Source organism: Miniopterus natalensis, chromosome 2, assembly GCF_054644295.1.
Source record: "Miniopterus natalensis isolate mMinNat1 chromosome 2, mMinNat1.hap1, whole genome shotgun sequence".
Taxonomy (NCBI): Eukaryota; Metazoa; Chordata; class Mammalia; order Chiroptera; family Miniopteridae; genus Miniopterus; species Miniopterus natalensis.
Window position 1 is genome coordinate 10,875,245 of NC_142082.1, and position 18,808 is coordinate 10,894,052.

Sequence of the window (18,808 nt, forward strand, 5' to 3'; positions counted from 1 at the left end):
TATTTTTATACACACATTGGGCAGTGATCACTCTCTCGCTGAAACCCCCTTATTCGCTTGGCTCCCAGGACACGGCACTGTCTGGGATTTTCTGCTACACCACTGACAGCTCCTTCTCGGTGTGTTTGGCAGCCCTTCCTCTTCTTCGTTTTCCTGCCTGATCCAAGCCCTACCGCTAATGACACTCAACCTCTAAGTGGCCTCGCACGGTCCCCCGGGCGTCAGTCAGCAGCATTTATGTGCTGAGAGCTGCCTTGTTCCTGTCCTGATTTGCCTCTGAACTCCAGATCCCAATCGCTTACTCAGCACTGCCGCTTGGAAAGCTGGCCGGCAGCTCGAGCTCAACATGTCCATGCTGAACCCTGGAAGCCCTTCAGAAAGTTCCTTCTCCAGTGTCCCTTTATCAGTAAATGACAATTTGATCACCCAGTTTCTCAGGACAGAAACCTCAGAGTCACACACGATTATCTTCTTTCTCTCCGAAGCCACGTCCAACCCAGTAGCAAATCCTCAAGGCTCTGCCTTCAAAATAGACCCTGAATTCAACTCTTTTCCTTCTATCCACTGTGACCACCCTGGACCAAGCCATTTTCACCTAGACCATTAAAACTGCCCCACATGCCCAGCCAGTGTTGCTTAGTGGTTGAGTGTCAATCCATGAACCAAGAGGTCACTGGTTCAATTCCTGGTCAGGGCACATGCCTGGGTTGTGAGTTCTGTCCCCAGAAGGGGGTGAGTGGGAGGCAGCCAATCGATGATGTTTCTGTCTCATAGATGTTTCTCTCTATCCCTCTCTCTTCCTCTCCCCCTAAAAATCAATAAAAAAACATATTTAAAAAACAAAATGCCCCACATGTAGGCTCCTGGCTTCTACCCTAACACTTCGACCTTTAAAAATATAAATCAGATCATGGGCACGCCTCTGCTCGAGACTCTCCATGACTTTCATCTAATTTAGAGTAAAGCCCCAAGTCTTCCTGTGCCCTGCAGGGCTTTGCCATTTCCTGCCTCCTACCTCATGGTCCTTCAGCCACACTGACCGCCTGGAAGCTGCTGTGCCCGGGTGCCCTTGGCCTGTCTTCTTTCAGACACATGCAGCATTTGCTTCCTCCCTCCAGGCAGGCCTCTGACTCTCCTCTCCTAACCGCACCCTCCCTCCCTCCACAGCCTTCTCCATTCCTCTCACCCTGCGTTTGGGGGTGAATTGAGTTCTTGAAATGATACATTGAAGCCCTAACCCCCAGTACTGGTGAATGAGGCCTTATTTGGAAATAGGATCTTTGCAGATATAACCAAGTTAGGATGAGCTCATTAGGGTGAGCTCTAATCCAATATGCTGGTGTCCTTATATGAAGAGAAGACAGACAGACAGACACACATACACACAAACACACACCATGTGAACAGAGAAAGACACAGGAAGAAGATGGCCAAGTGACCACAGAGGCAGAGACTGGAGTGATCCAGCTGCAAGCCAAGGAAGGATTCTACCCAGGGCGTCAGAGGGAGCATGGCCCTGCTGCCCCCTTAATTGCTGACTTGTGCCCTCCAGAACTGTGCGAGAATAAACCTCCGTTGTCTTCAGCCACCTCGTTTGTGGTACTTTGTGGCAGCGGCCCTAGGAAACTCATACACCCTGATTACTGATTCTTTCCTGAAATTCGTTTACGTGTTTATTTTTCATCTGCCCTCCCATTAGATCATGAGCGCCACAAAGTCAGGGCTTTACACCCTTGTGCAGGGAAAGCCATCACTCCCCAGGGCTTCTCTCCTGCCGTGCCTGGCACACCCAATCTCTCTCTTGCCCTCAAACTTCTCTCCTTTCTGGTTCTAAGGATCAGAGATTATTCTGTATGTCAAACACACAGGCCAAAATCCTAAATGCTTCACAACTTTCATGATTTGCACTTGTCAACAATGAGAAATTTTACAATTCTTTTCTCATGGTAAGAAGTTCTGAACTAAATTTTACCCTCTTTTTCTAAGGAATAAATTGAGACACAAAAATGATAAAGTCGTCAGTGTTGCTCTCCTTACAGAGATCTGGCTGCATTGCCCTCACATCATAATGAATCTCTTTAGTCCTTCCAGAAAGATAACTTCACAGGATCCCAAATAACCCACGTTAGACTGAGGATCAAATCAGCATTGATCAAGAGCAACAAAACAGCAGGCACAAGTCAATATTTATGCTTCCTCGTTTGCTCCTGACATTGGATAAAATATGTAGATTATCAAAAGTCAGTAAGTGCCTGCAATTTTATACGCAGTGCAAAAATAGCAGCACCAACCAATAAATACAGTGGCACGTGTTCCATACAAATGCTGAAAATCAGGTACTGGGAGCCACGGCGACTCTAAGTGGGATCACAGGCTGTTTATTAACTATTTTCATGCCACAAGAGTAATGCCCTTCCAGTGCCTCCTCTTCATAAGGAGAAATAACATTACTTCTAAAACTTTTCAAGCATTTTAGAACTAGGCCAGGCAAACACAGCTGTATACCCAATACCCGTTTTCAGGGAAGCTTTTTTTTTCTGTTAGATGCCTCTCCTGGAAGTGATCAGAGAAATGGAACGGCAGTGGGATAGACTGAGTCATGGACTTGTGTCTTGGGTTGGCCATGCACCATCTCCCACCCTGCCAAGCAGAGCCTGGCACTCTCATTGGCCTGTTCCCAGCCCCAGCCAGCCACACCATACTCAAAACAGAAAAAGCATCCTTAATAGGTTAGGGAAACTGTTATATAATTTAACGAGGCAGATTTACTTTTCTAATTATGTGTTCAATATTTTATTCATAGCCTATACTATATATTTTAAAGTATATACTTTGAAAACAAAGCCACAGTGCTTTGTATCAATCATTTCTTATAAGATACTTAGTCTATGTTCGATTTTCTCTGATTGTCTCATAAACGTTTAATGCTAATTGATTCAGGCAGTTTGCAATCGTTCTCATGATCTGGGCACGTATTGACGGGAAAAATCCACGAGGCAGAGGCGGACGCTGTTTCCTGAGCCTCCGAGGCAGGCATCTTGGGTGAATTGTATAATCAAGCAAGTCAGCTATTTGAAATTATTTTGTCTGGCCATCTCCTGCCCTATTCGAAAAATAACTTTAGCATCACTTTAGCAGACGTATAAGGACCTGCCAGGAGCACTTTAGTATCGCATTTTACAACGTGAACACATGCCAGCTCCTCTCTGGGCAAAGAGTACCTGTTGCTACCCCGAGTAGAAACACTCCCTACATTTTATTCAACAAGACTCCAGCCTTAAGGATCCTCATCTTGTCCCACAATCATCTTGGACTTTGCAAATGAGAATGGTATTTTTTGGCAAACACTTCTAGTTTCATGAGAAAGAAAGGAACTGGTCAGGACCGAGTAGTGGATCAAATGTGAGCCAGGTTGAGCTGGCTCCAGCCTGAGGTTGCATAACAACAAAAGCTGCTTTTCAACCAAAAACTAAGCAAAAATTGTGGCTGGGGAATTCCAAAGGAGGGTTCAGGATGCCAGGATGCAGCCAGATACAAAAGGTACTGTACAAATAACACCGACTGAATAAATAATGGAGCCAGCAAAGCAATTCAATGCTAACAGTAATATGGATATAGGCGTCGACGTAAACAACACATTCGCACACGCGTAAAAATAAAGCCTGGCCCTGTTGCTGTGAGTCTGCAAAACAGGGTGGGCCCAGGACAGGTACAGGTTGGAAAAAGTACAGAGCCACCCGGCTCCCTCCCACGTGCTGTACAAAAACACACATTTTCCGCATCTTTTCAGGTAAGAAGTGTAATTAACAGCGGTGGGGTTTTGATCCGCTTTGAGGTCTAATCCGTAAGACCTGGCCTAAGACTGAGGCGGATCCCGCAGGATTGCAGCCCTAGATGGTAAAGGAAGGGGCACAGGGCTGAGGATGGGAGGGGGAGACACTCGGAGTTTTGCAAAAGAACCAGCAGTCGCCCAGGGGTGCCGCCGCCCCGGGGAGCCGAGGTTCCCCCCCCCCCCCCCCGCCAACAGAGGGGAGGCGGAGGGGAGGGGAGGCGGCTGCCCCGGGGAGCTCAGGTCCCCCCCCACCCCAAACAGAGGGGAGGGGAGGCGGCTGCCCCGGGGAGCTCAGGTCCCCCCAGCAGAGGGGAGGCAGAGGGGAGGGGAGGAGAGGCGGCCGCCCCAGGGAGCGGAGGTTCCCCCCCCCCCCACCCCGAGCGAGCGGAGGGGAGGGGAGGCGGCCGCCCCGGGGAGCGGAGGTCCCCCCCAGCAGAGGGGAGGCAGAGGGGAGGGGAGGCGGGGGCGGCCGCCCCGGGGAGCCCAGGTCCCCCGAGCGGAGGGGAGGCGGGGGCGGAGAGGAGGCGGCCGCCCCGGGGAGCCCAGGTCCCCCGAGCAGAGGGGAGGCGGGGGTGGAGAGGAGGCGGCCGCCCCGGGGAGCCCAGGTCCCCCCGAGCGGAGGGGAGGCGGGGGTGGAGAGGAGGCGGCCGCCCCGGGGAGCCCAGGTCCCCCCGAGCGGAGGGGAGGCGGGGGCGGAGAGGAGGCGGCCGCCCCGGGGAGCCCAGGTCCCCCGAGCGGAGGGGAGGCGGGGGTGGAGAGGAGGCGGCCGCCCCGCGCGCCTCCCCGGCCGACACGTTGACACTGGGCTGGACCAGGCTGGATGCCGACGCTGGCTTCCCGCGCAGGGCTCCCCGGGGGGCTGGGGGGTCCCGGTGGGGACCTAAGGGTCGGGGGGCTGCCAGGGGGGCGAGAGAGGGAGGCAAGGAGACCCTCCTAGGCGGGGCAGGTGCACGCGGCAGGGGGTGGCGCGGCGCCGAGCCCCGGGGGACCCGGAGTTAGAGCCACAGCTGGCTGGACGGCGAGGGTCGGGGGGTCCCGGCTGAAGTCGGGGCGCAACCTGTAACCCCCCCTCTGAGTCACTCACCATCCTCTAGCGCTTCGTGCACGAGCAGAAGACCGAGCAGCAGCCACACCTTCATCTTCGGGGCACAGGGTCGGGGCAAAGGGGCTGGGGCCGCGGGTCCGAGGCGCGGGGCGCGGGGCGGGAGGCGCGGCGGGCGGGCCGGCGCCTGGGACGCCGCAGCTGGAGGAGTCGGGTTCTCGAGGAGGAACACAGTTTTTGGGAAAAAGTTTGGGGATTTTTTTTTTTTTTAATTCTGTGCAGTGTGACCTCTCCTGCCCCCTGGCGGAGCGGCGAAGCGCTGCGCCTTTCCCGGGGGAGGCGAAGGGCTGGGGGTCCGCGGCAGCAGGCGCCCCGCAGCTTCCCCGCTTCAGGAAGCCCGCGTAACTGCGGTCGGACGGGGTCACGTTAGCCGTAAGCGCGCAGGCGTCCCGACCGGCTGGCTCAGGCAGAGCCTCACTGCTCTGCGGAAGCGCCGCCTGAACAGTTCATTCCCGGGCGGTCCCACCTGTGCCCACGAACAATCCCGGTACGCTCGGCTTTTCTTGCGACTGCGAAAGAGAACAGATCCACGGAGCAGCATCAGCGCTGCCCTGCCCCCAGCACACACGCACGTGCACACACACGTGCACACACGTGCACACACACGTGCACACACATACGCGCGCACACACACACACACTTTCCTTCCCTCCCAGTGGAGATCAGCGCTCTGGGCGTCTTCTAAATGAAGCGTCTATTTTCTGCCAGGAGGCTCCTCAGTTCTAGCAAATTCTCTCCCCCCCACCCTCTTCTGTGATCAAGATGGAAAGAAAAAAACATTGCAAACCAAAATATAATTAAATGATAAATTGTTGCGGCACATGCTACGAATACTGGAGAAGTTCAGAGAGATGAGTGCAGGTTGGAGGAGTGACTGGAAACCATAGAGGGGTAGGGCTTGAATTTGGGGGGCGGGGGGTGGAGGAGAGAATCCTCTCACCCTCTTAGCTGTGTGGGCAAGGTCAGGATAACATGGGCTCGGGCACAAGGCAAGAACTGGCCCAGCAGCGTTCACTGGCCAGATTGGAAGAGCAGATTCACGTGGGAGTAAAGTGGGAAACAAGATTGAATAGATAGTTTGGGGCTGTGCTGAGGCAGGGGCGTTAGGCATTCCCAGGTCTCTCTGCAGGGAGCCTCGGGTCTGAGCTCGCAGGCTCATAAGGTCAAAGCAGCTTGCAGGTGTGGGCAACCCAGTGCTTCCCTCAGGTGGGTGCAGGGCCTCCTTCCAGCCGGTTCACTTAAACATTGCAGCTAAAAGCAAGCACAATTCGAAATAACAGAAAGGGGACTTCTCCCTCCACACCCAAGGGAAAAGTGCTGCAGTTTATAACAAACTAGTGCTTAGCAGCCACCTCGTGCAGGAGGGACCAAGAATTCTATCTTCCATCATCCACTCACCATTTCCAGGTTTGCAGTGGAGAGAACAGTTGCCTGGGAGTATGGAAGTCCGAGGCTCAGGTCCTGCACCTGCCACTAGCTCTCAACAACTCCCACAACTCACTTGAGCTCCCTGCATGTTTACTGTGTGTTCATTATTATGAGTGTAAAGGTTAAGACATCATTGCTACTTTTGAGACATGGACACTCGTCTGGAGACAAGCATTTAAACTACTGGAATGTGATCTGCCACATTCTGGGGAGCATTCTGAGCAAAGAACTCCAGGAACACACGCAGGCTGCTCCCCGCTGAGATCCCTTCTCATTCTCACCCCATGAAGTTGACAGTTGTCACTCTGTGCTGGAGCCCGGGTTCATCAGGCCTCACAGTGGCCCGGTCCTGCCTGGCCAGCCTGCTGACTGCACATCAAGTCTGTCCCTCTTTGCCATCACCCCTGGCCTCACTGCCCAGGCTCTGGCTGTTGTCTTCCCTGATTGAGATGTGGCCACAGCCCCCTAATTGGTCTCCCTGCCCCTTCTTCTTGTGCCCCAAACCACTCTTTCTCCAGCAATTAGACCTGCCTTCAAATGAAACTTTAAAACATCTAACCCATTATCAACCCTTCAGAGGCTCTCTAGCAAAGCTGGCTGCAGAGTTCATGGCCCCTGGGGGGAGGTGGTGGTCTCAGTTATACTCTTTCCATTCCTATTCCTTTTTTACTATTGTGGATGGGCGCCTTACCATGTTTTTATTAGCCATTTCTATTTGCCTATTTTCGAAAATTCAGTTCTTTTTATTTTTGTCTTAGAATAGAAGAATTTTAACATATTCTGGCTAGTAAGCTCTTGGGTATTATACATATTGCAGACATTTTCTTCCATTTCTTTGCCCCTGTTACAGTTTTGCTAACAGTGCTTTCCTTCAAGCAGTTGTAACAAATGCTTAAGCAATTACATTTCTCAGTAAACTTCCTTCGTGGCTTCTGGGTTTTATATCTCCTTAGGTAGGCCTTCTCTGCCTCAAATTATAAAACTATTTTATATTTTCATCTAAAACTTTCATAATGTTGTTGTCCATGTTTAGTCTTTAAATACATCTCTCCATATAAATCTTTTGGTATCACAAGTTAGAAATCTAGTTTTATTGTCCAGTTGGTCGGTCAATATCACACTACCATTTGTTAAGGGATTGGTTCTTTTTCCATCTGTTGAGTTGACTTTTAGTGTGTGCTAAGTCACACGCGTACCTGGGTCTGTTTCTGATCTATTGTATTCTGTCTCTCTCTCTGTCCCTATAGAAACACCACACTGCGTTGGTTGGTATTGGGTTAGGGTGTGTTTTGATATTTGTCTGGGCAAGGGCGCCCGCTATCATTCTGTCAGTTATCACTGTACATTTTCATACCAGACGGAGTCTGGAATCGGCTTGGCCATCTCCACAAAAACCTCACCGTGTTTGATTATGATTGCATTGAACTTATGTTCTGCGGCAGAATGGACACGTTGACAATATTGAGTCTTCCCATCCAGGAATGTTATAATGTTATATATCTTGGCATTTATTCAAGTGTACTTTTATGCTCCCATTATCTTTTATAATTGGCCGATGCTGATATTAGGACAACAATTTTGGAGTTCTGCATTTCTAAGCCTCTTTCATGTCAAATACACTTTAGCGAAATTTGGACTGCCTAGATGTGGATGTGTGCATGCCTACATATGTACATGTGTGTACAGTTATATAGTTAAACACATATATAGTTATTTTCCCACGGTTATATATTTCTCCATGTGAGCCTTGCTTGTTACTTGTAAGGCTTGTTTCTCCTCTTTATTTTTGCTTTGCTCTTATGAATGAAAATTGTCCCCATTACACTACGAAACTGGGTAAGTGGCATATAGAAAATAATTTTGGAATTTTACTTCCCAAGCCTCTTCTATATCACGTATGCTTTAGCTAAATTTAGGTACCCAAACTATCCTAGGTCTATGCTATGGGTTGAATTGTGCTCTACCTCCCCCCCAAAAAAAATTTAAAAATGATGTCCTAGCCTCTAGTACTTCAGAATGTGACCACATTTGAAGCCTAGGGTCTTTAAAGAGGTGATTAAGTTAAAATGAGGTTCTTAGACTGGGCTCTGATCCAGTCTGACCAGTATCCTTGTAAGTAAGAAGAGGGAACTTGGACACAGGCGCAGGCACCGAGGGGAGCTCGTGTGAAAATTCAGGGAGAAGCTGACCATTTTCATGCCAAGGAGAGAGGCCTTGAGAGGCACCAGCCCTGTTGGCATCTTAATCTCTGACTTCCAGCTTCCAGGGCTGTGAGAATACATTTCTGTCCCTCAGGCCACGCAGCCTGTGGCCCATCGGTATGGGAGCCCAGGGAACGATTACAGCCTGTTAGGATGGGAGCAAGGGTTACCAGAAACACAGGGGCTTTCCAAGGCAGGGATCTGCCTAATCACTGGCTTCTTATGCTTGACTGAGAAAACGTCAAGATGACTCTGAATCTGAAAAATAAAACTGCCAAAGTTGTATTTTTTATAGGTTCTGTTTCACTGTAAAAACCCATCTGCTTTGTCTCTAGGGTGAGAAAGAATTTTATTATTAGAGTCTCTGTTTATGTGGATCTTTTCCATTCTTTCTCCAAAAATTGCTAAAATATTGGCCAATTAAAACAAACATTGTCTTACAGGTCGAACTCAAATACAACTCAAAACCTGAAGTCCTAAGGCATGATTAATTTTGGTATGTTTGTAATTAAAATTTTAATTACTTTTCATTTTAAAACCAAACTTAATCAATCTATTTAATAAATTTTATTGGTAAATACAATTACATAGGTTTCAAGTGTACAATTCTATGCTACATCATCTGTGTATTGCATTGTTTACCACCCAAAATCAAATCTTTTATCACTATATATTTGGCCCCTTGACCCTTTACAACACCCCCCCCCCCCCCCCCCCCGCACCATACTTTTGTCCATCTAGTTTTTAGCTGATGTCTTGGGCTTTAGATAAACGACCATGTTCCCTACAAAACCCACGCCTTCCGTCCTTGTCAGCTGCTGCCCGCCTGCTCCCTCCACCTCACCCTTACATTAATTAGCATCGGTGTTTGTCACCCTTTCACCGAGACCTCAGGGGGCCCGAGTGGCTCAGGGGCAGCACTATCAGGGGTCCAAGCCTCCCTGAGTCAGCGGGAGGGGGGGAGGCCGAGAGCAGAAAGGGCCTTTGAAAGACCGCGTCCGGGGACCACTGTCACACTAGGGGGCGCGGGCCGGGGCGGGGCAGGTGCGCCTGCGGGCGTGGGCCTGTGGCCAGCCCATCTCCTTCCCGTCCCTCCGAGCACAGGTCTATGCACCGAGAGGCTGACAGGTGAGAGGTGGCATCAGGCCCCACCCGGTCACCAAGGTCGAGAGTGAAATGTCGGTGCTCCCATCATGACTTCCGTGTTTGTGAATTATTTTATATGCAGCATTTTCACAGTTTCATTATACATTTTAATTAGTGGTAGTAAAATGGTAGTGAAAACTACTCTGCCTTGAAAAATCTTCCTATTCCTCTGTTCCCTATACCTTCCCCCCCTTCAAAGTGGTAAATAACATCAGGAATTTGTTAGGTAAACAAGCCCCCCAAAAAAGAAAAAAATTAGCCTATATTTTAGGCATCCCCTCCCTACTCCCCAAATATATGTTTCTAAACTCTCTTAACTATAGAAACACAACCAATATTTTTTAATGTCTCACGGTTTTAGTAGGAGCTAACTTTCGTTATTTTATTTTTAATTTTTTCCATCACCATTTATCCCCTCTCTGCCCTCCTCCACCTCCTCCCCATCACCACACTGTTGTCCAGGTCCATGAGTTCTCTCTTTTTTTTTTTCTTTTTTTGCTCAATCCCTCCACCCGCCCCAATACCCACCTTCCACCAGAGCTGTCTGTCTGCTCTCTGTCTATGACTCTGTCTCTATTTTGCTTGGTAATTCAGTTCGTTAATTAAATTCCACATATGGTGAAATCATATGGTACTAAGTGAAATAAGCCAGAGAAAGACAAGTAACTTTAATTGTTTTAAATACTCTCATTTTAACAGAAACACTAGACATTTTTGATGCTCCCAGAGCCACTCATGAAGGGACACCACAGTGTAAGGTAAGGACCTCAAAACAGGTGGGGCAAAAGAAATTACTTGCCCAGCTCCAGGACATAGCACACTGTAAAGCTGTATTACCAGCCCATTACTTACAAGAGCCTCTGGATGGCTCAGCTCTGAGTAAAATGTAAATGATTAAAACCTCCAACCTCTCCTTCCTTTGCTTTTTTTCTTTCTTAATGGTTTCCCTCTTTGTTACTTAAAATATCTGTGCCTATTTGCTTCCTCTGCTTATTTGCTTTTAAAATGTTCACTTTTTGAAAAGCATCTTCTATTGGTCATTTACAACTTACTGCCAATATAAGTCAATGTTTCAGTTCCAAGAACATTGGACTTTAGGTCTGATTTCTGCCCTTGGCCTTTGCATGAAGACATATCAGGCATCACTGAGCAGGTTGGGGAAAATAAGGGTGACCTGGGGGAGACTCAGCCATTGGGAAGCTCGGGGAATGAATCATGACAGGGGCTGGAGTACTTGGGGATTAAGGGACCCAGAGCCCAGGAATGAGCTTGTTCCCTACTGTGGAGATATGAGCCCACCCTGAGTGCTGTCTTGTGTTTTCCTCTTCATGTTGACTGACCCAGTCTTAGCAGAGAGTTACAGGATTCTTTACTCAGGATTTGTAACATCTGAAATCTCCGGTACTTAAACATATTTGAGAGTTGGCTACGAGTTTGGTACTAGAAAGTTTCAAGTAACTAACTCAGCATTGAGCTGTGTTTATTTCTAGATAGTTTCCCCATACTTTTGGCCCGACTTTGAGATAATGGGTGAGTTTTGTTCGTCCAGGGGTTCCTGGCGGACCCACAGCCCAGACACAGCTCCTGGGACATCACTTTTTTCACATGATCCCATGGTACCAGAGCGGAGGTGGGACAAAACCTAGTAACAATCCTAATCAAGCCAACAATTAGATGAGGGAGGTTGTAGCTTCTACTTGGCAAATACTTTGCTGTTTTAGCTTGGTTTTCAACGCTGGCTTAATTGATATTAAAGTTTTTAAATTCAATGTGGTGTTCCCTCCAATTTACTAGAATCAATAGGAATTCAGTATAGACACAAAGATATTTCTAAAGTAAGCTAATTTAAGAGATTTGCAATGTTAAATAGCTTGAGCCACGTCAGAAAGCCCTTTGACTCCTCCCAGAGGGCAAAGAGGGTTGAAGTTGGTAAATATTCACTATACTGTAAAAGATTGCTTACACAGAACTGATCACCAATTATTAAAGGCTATGGTTTGGTCGGGAGACATTGAGGAGCTTCTCACAGACAAAAGCAGTGTAATAGAGATTGGTCCATAAAATGACAGTTGAGGTAGATCTCAGATGTGTGGTCCTGGGGTGCTTCAGAAGCAACTGATCTTCTTTTGGAATGTGCCATGAGGACTGAGGATATGTGAAGACACCTCTTTTATCTTATAGGACTTGGTTATTCATACGGTAGGCCCTAGGCTTCCAGCTGAGTATTCTTAACAATATAATTATTTCAATTTAGGTTGTATCGTATTTCTGAGCTTGAAAGTTTCCCAGATTAAAAAAGCATTTTAAATACATACGTGTGAAATGTAGATACACATGCATCACATGCATACAAGTTGTATTAAAATTTATTTAAAAAATACATGGTCACATTAGAAAGCCTATTTTACAGTGGTAAAGCAGCAACAGTTTTCATTTATTACAAATTCTAAAAAATAATCCAACTTTATATGTAAAAAGGAACACTGATTATCATTAAAAACATTTAAATTTAAAATCACCTACTAAACAAAAAATCTTTACATTCGCACAAGTCCAATGTATCTGTTGGTTTTTACAGACATAGAATTTCTTTAGGGTTTTGGGCCCTACCTACAGTTTCTGTTGATTACAATGATAACGCAATAAAGCAATGAAACAACTGGGCACCCCTAGCGGACACCGAAGACGAAGAGCCTGTCAACCAGGCTGTTGACAGTCCAAGGCTCTTTATCAGCCGGACCTTGGCCCGTGCAGTTCCCACTCCGAGGCTGTCGGGGGCATTGCAGGGACCGCAGTAAGCTGGGCCCTGTGGTGCCAGTTCCAGGAAGCAGCCATCCCTTCCCTGAGACACACAGGTTCCTCTGTCCTGATCATTTCCCTTGATGTACTCTTGGGGCATTTGGAACTGATATGAAGCACCCCAAACTACCTTACTTTCGTGTGAAGTCTTTTACTTCAGATCCTCTCCTGACATCCCAAGACCCCACCCAAAAGAGGTAGCTACAGATGCTCCCCCTTTGCAGGCGGCCTGTTCCTGGAACCAGCTCAGGGTCCTGGTTTATGATCCCCATGGGGCCCCAGCGGTCAGGGACGGCTCTTGAAGGCCAGAGATTGTGGCAGGGGCTTCAGCCATAGTGAATAAAAGCTATACTTGCCAACTGGGTTGAGCCATAACAAAATGCATTTGAAATCAGTAAGACCAGACCATGTACAAACAATAATGAATGTTACAAAAACCAATAACCGAACCAGCAGCCACAACAGTAACAGAGAAGGCCTCTCAAAACCCAGAACACAGAAAGCCATTTAAAAATATTTAAACATAATTATACAAGGAGGGAAAAACAACACAGCTAAACAACAAGGCCAAGCAACCTTACTCCCAAGCCTGCATTAAAAAATGGCCCGTGCTGGCGTTACACCTACGTGAATTTGGTACTTTTTCCCTTGATGTTTTAGGATATGTTAGAGAACGTAAGTAGAAAATGTACAGAGAAGGCACTATTTTATTTTGGTGCTAGTAAAAGAAAACAGTTAATTCCACACACACACCCGGGCCCCAAATTCACTCTAATCATGTGAATTTTAATATTCCATCATGCACCATCCAATCCTTTAAGATTTTGTGGAAATTGTGCTTTTGGTGTTAACCTGAAGCCCAGCAGGAGAAATCAGGCCAAGAACATCGTGAGCAACATCACAGGGAAGGGAGGGTTGGGACCGGGCACGACTCTGTGTCGTGGTTTGTAGTCGCAGAATGTGCCCCGTGGAAGAGGAAAGGAGATGAGGCTGACCCGCTCCTGGTGGTGTGACCAGCCCTGGAGGGCGGCCCCTCTTCCCTGTTCCCCTCACAAGCATTCAAATCAGCTTAGAAAATAATTGGGTAAATACAGATTTGAACTGCAAATATTAGAGCAACTACCTGCAAATTCCCAGGACTCCAAAAATATTTTGCCTAATATTTAAAAATTGTAAAGTTTTTTTAAAAAATGTTATTCAGAAAAATTAAGAGGCTCTTGTCTTTTAAAGGAAAATCATTTCGAAATGGGTATTTTCCTTCCACGATGGTTGGAATAATAAAGTTTTAGATACATCAACATTAGTTTTGCTTTAATGAATATATCTCAAATGATGTTTTGGTCTTAGTTTTCCTGATGTTTATCTCTGGGGAAAATGTGATAATGTAATAATCTGTATTTCAGTATATAGCAAAAGCTCTAAGTTTTCTTATAAATAATTTTTACATTTGAATTTGCATAGCTACCTTGTTAAATGTAGGGTGGGATGATCTAAATACGGTTATTCGCAAACCATCTTCTCTTTTAAAAGAGTATAAAATAAAGGTTGCTATTGACGTTTCTCACTGAAAATATTAAGAGGATATATTTCCTAGCACACAAAAAAAGGAAATGTAATTTAAGCTGTTTTTATGCAATCACAATTAAGAGAATGTCTATATGTATTTTTTAGTTTCTGGAGAGAATTTTATGAAAGCCTGATTAATTACTAGTCAAATCTATAAAAAACACTTTGGTAATCCTCGGAAAGTAAAAACATTTCATTCCAAAGATTGTGAATTCAAGTGCGGGAACAGGGAAGTGGTCTGGAGCTGGTAGTACTGGCTTTTCCTAGACACACCAGGACGAAGGTTAGAAAAGGTGCCACAGAGACAAGTAAACAGAAACACCCTAATGTCCCCACCCCACTCCATTTCAGATTAGAAAGCACCTGGTACAATGTACTAGAGTTTTGTGATTTCACCTTAGAAACATTATAAATATAGTTTTCTTAAAGGACCTATCTATAGAAAATATCATACATATAAAATCACTGTGTATTTCAAAATACTTTAAAACCTAAAAATTTTATATAAGCATACCTATCAATACAAAACATTCTATTTTCTCTACATCGGTTGGATTTTTTTAAATCCACACAATGGTATTATATTTCCAAAGCCCATCATAAACCCAACTGTCTTTGAAATACACAGACATACACATACATATATATATAATATATACACACTCACACATACATACAGACACACATTTGAGCCTTCAAAGGAAAAAAAAGCACAGTCACCGACAAAGCAACTTTTCATAGATATTTGTGTTTGCAAGGTATTTCAATGTGGAAAAGTAACGTTTAACTAAATTCTGCTGCTAAATGAACATGGTGGGCATAACAGTTGTAGCTGCCTATCACATTCTAAACAAATTTCTTGATTTCGTTACACTGAAAGAGTTAAATATATTCATATAAGAAATCCACACGTTCCCTGTGTGAAGGGCCTGTTCTAGACTGATCATGGAATAAAAGGGGCTCTTGGGTTACAGCTACAACAGCAAAGATCTAAGAGCATGCTACGGTCCTCACACGTCTCCTTCACCCCCTGCCTGCCTGCCTCTTCCTCTCCAGGGCAACATGCAGCTGGGAAGAGAATTCTGGGCCTTGGATTTTACAGGGTAGACCTGGGAATTGTGGAATGTCAGTACTGAGTTCTGTCAGGGATGCTAGGATTCTAGCAGCCCCAAACCCAGGCTTCCTGTTTGTCTGCTTTTTAATCACAATAAAGTCTTGGTTAGGCAATTCAATCGCAGATTGCTTTTTAATGGCATCAATACAATAACTGATCTCTTGGAAGGGCTGTCAGAAATGCTTTCCTTGTTTCTGGACTAGGCTGGCCAACTGGTGTGCTTGGTAATGCTTGTCCTGGGAAAAACCACACGTATATAAATATGTATCGAGCTTCTAGCTTCATTGAGTGAACCATTTAATGATTTGTAAGAACAATAATCCATGAGAAGCAAATCCCACTGCAAATAGTCCACTATTAGAGAACCCTATAAAGTAAAATGTAGAATCTTACATATAAAAACAAATTATTTACTCATTTTGAGGTTACTTTGCTTCTATAGCTTTAATTTGGTTAATTTTTAACTGAAAGTTTTAAATAATCATTATTTAACCAAGATATTTTATTTCCCAACCACTGGCAGGCTACTGTGGAATACTGGAGCTTGTATGCATAGCTTTAGTGCAGCCATTTAAAATGAAATGAAATTGCAAGTGCCACACTATTATGGGATGGAGAATGAAAACACCCCTAAATGTTTCCAAAAGAAACAGCCAAATTAGTTCTAAACCCCTCAAATGGAGCCAAATGCCCTTTAGTATCCAAACAGGCAATTTAAAATCAGGACAGGGAAGTCGTCCCTCCTTGAATCCCTTCATTTTTCCCTCTTTTGCAGGTAGTAAAGATAGAACTTGCTATTGTAGCCCCTGACATCTAGGACACGACAAAATCATAACAAAACACAGGAGTGAATTTGTCTGACAGGGTTAAAACACCTGACCTGTGATGAGTTAGTAAGTGATGGAAAAAGTATGAATCATTCCACAGCTGTGTGGTCTGGGAGACTCGATTGGCTTATTTTAAGTGACTTTTAAAACAAGGATGCTTGGTATCTACTTATCCAAGCGTATGTCTAACTCTGATTTTCAAACATTCTCATCATTGTTACTTACACCAGCTTTCTGGCCATGGGGACCACCTTCCGGCATAAAGGGTCTCGAGCAGATCACACTACGTGTACCTGCCTCAAGTCCCTGATTGGGCCAAGGGGGGCTTACCACTCTTACTGGGTGAAAGTCTCATAGTTAAGGACCACTGCTCTCAAAGAAGACCGCAGGTCTAAGGGTGCCATCTGGCGATGCAGAATGTCACTCCTGCCCCGTGTAGCATGGCAGGTGCAAATGCTCCTATTGGCTGAAGTTCTAGTGAACTGTCATACCCGGCAGAAGAAAACTCTGTACTAAACCCACTGCTGGCATTTGTAAGTTACAGAAAAGGCTCATTCTTACCCCTCCTCTTGCTCCTGACCAATGACAGACACCCAGATGAGCAACTGCGTCTGCAGCATGTTCTAAGTTGACATTAATGAAGTCTAACACGGAAAAGCAACAGTCATTTCCCTAACAATACCAAGCACACACAAAACGCTCTTGGATTCAGTGATTACCTCCATTTCAGGATGTGCAGCATGTGACACCAATTCATGACAAGCACGGGAAAAATGTAATGCAATAAGAGTACAACACCAACAACTTTTACCATTGGTATTCCCCAACATATACAGACACACACAAATGCACACTATTTGGGAGACAGCACTAGGAGAGAGCTCAGGCCTCCCCAGGTATAATTCACCGCCCGAGGAGGTGCTGTCCAGGTGAGTATAAATTAGGGTGAACTATGTCTGCAGCAAACCCATGACAAGCTAGCACGATGCTGACATCCGTCAGGGTTCACCCAGTGTAGGACACACACGTTAAAACTGTGACCGGCTCTGCTCCTGCAAGCACTAGCATTCGCTCGTCTTTTCATGGAGTATCAAAGGTAAGCTGAGGTTCCGCTGGTGAAGGTCATGCGCTTGAATGGCAGATTTTTCTTCTGCTGCCGAGTTAATGTTGTCTGAATACGAATCCCCATCATCGTCTTCACCCCTGGAATTTCCCTCCAGGCTGTGTCTGATGCCATATGCGAAGTAAATCAGGAACCCTTGCAGAGAGCAAAACATTGAGGTTTTAGGTGTGTCAGAAAATGACTGCTAGAACATGGAAGATTTAATACAACATTAATAGGGCCTTTTGCCTTCTCTTGTGTGTCACCAGGAGAGGCCCAATTGCTGTGTCCAAAGCAACTGTTTGTTAACAGCCATGCTGTTAGAAGGAAAAGTTTTAAGTATCTTCACAAAATAGTTTGGACATTTTGCTGGGTTTTAGTTATTTTTTTTAAAGATTGAGAGTTCTGGGTTGATGTAAAATATAATTTTCCACTTTAAAAATTATGGGAAGTAGACTACCAATTAGCATCTTGGCATGTCCAATTATTAGGGATGATTCTATTTCCTCTCCTGTCCTCCGAGGTCTGAAGATCCATCCCTTCCTGTCCTCAAATAAAGGTACCACCATCACCATTTAAAAAGAAACGGAGGCACAAAACCAGGGAGGTTCCAGCTAATCAGTGGCAGAGCTGGATTCAAATACAGGGAATCAGACTCTGTAATTCCTGCTTTTATCCAAAATCAAGTTCATTAGCGTGGATGTGGGGGAATGGGCAAAACTGACTGGGGTACATTCTCCCATCAACTCAAGTGGGTTGGTGACTTGAAATTGAAAATAAGTTTATTTATTGCCAAAGCAAACACTTATAGACATCCATAAAAGGGAATCACATTCATTTTTATTCACTGAGCCAATGGGAGGATGGTAAAAAAGCATAATCCCAAACTTCTCAGGCCACCAAAACTAATGCAGATTTAACTCTTATTTCTCACTATTTCAGCTCACATTTTGAAGGCTGTTGGTACTCAGTGCTTGAGTTACAAAAAACTTAAACTCTTAATTTCTAACTCAATTTTCACATAGGAAATTGAAGAAATCAAAATGAAAAACAAAATGGTATAGATATAAATAAGCTTACTCATGTTATTTAATGTTAAATCCCCTCCACGGCTCTAATAATAAGACATTCTGATATTAGAAAAGAGATTTTTTTTTTTTTTTTTTTTGCTATTAGCTCATTCAAAATGTCTCTAAAAATCCATGGGCCCACTCTGGAATCAGAGTCTTGGGCTCCCATTTGTAAGTTAGATCCTTTGACATTTTGGGGCTTCATTTTTCTCACCTTTCAAGTTGGAGGAAATAGAGCCTATGGGTTCTACAGGGTTACTGGGAGACTTGAATTTTAAAAAGGCATCTGAAAACATGTGGAAAAGGAAGCACTCAGATGTTCTCAAAATTGGGGAAGGAGTAAACTGGAAAAAAAATCTTTATTTCCAGGAAAGGGGAAGGGATATATTTCTTTAGTCACAGTGCATGAAATCAGAAAGAGAGAGCCAAAGTTGAGAAAGCCAAAATATTAAAAGACCTACCAAGTGCCATCCAGATGCTAAATCTGATCCAAGTCTCCGCACTCAACTGGACCATCAAGTAAATGTTCACCAGGATGCTAAACGCTGGCAGAAATGGTAAGAATGGAACCTAAGGGGGGAAATATCTTCTTAAATATACTCAGATTTTTAAAGCCCATTT

General features: G+C 45.4%; 2 protein-coding genes across 2 annotated transcripts in view; both read right to left on the reverse strand.

The window, feature by feature from the left end:
* Positions 1–5,040, reverse strand: part of PDGFRL (platelet derived growth factor receptor like) — a 36,330-nt gene extending 31,290 nt beyond the window's left edge. The window contains exon 1 of the mRNA XM_087814127.1: positions 4,917–5,040. Coding sequence (XP_087670253.1) covers positions 4,917–4,971 — 55 coding nt within the window. The 5' untranslated portion in view covers positions 4,972–5,040. The remainder of the gene's footprint in view (positions 1–4,916) is intronic.
* Positions 5,041–12,057: 7,017 nt separating this feature from the next.
* SLC7A2 (solute carrier family 7 member 2) overlaps positions 12,058–18,808 on the reverse strand; it is a 57,020-nt gene continuing 50,269 nt past the window's right edge. The window contains exons 11-12 of the mRNA XM_087814126.1: positions 18,649–18,757; positions 12,058–17,273 (exon numbers count right to left, since the gene is read on the reverse strand). Coding sequence (XP_087670252.1) covers positions 17,077–17,273; positions 18,649–18,757 — 306 coding nt within the window. The 3' untranslated portion in view covers positions 12,058–17,076. The remainder of the gene's footprint in view (positions 17,274–18,648; positions 18,758–18,808) is intronic.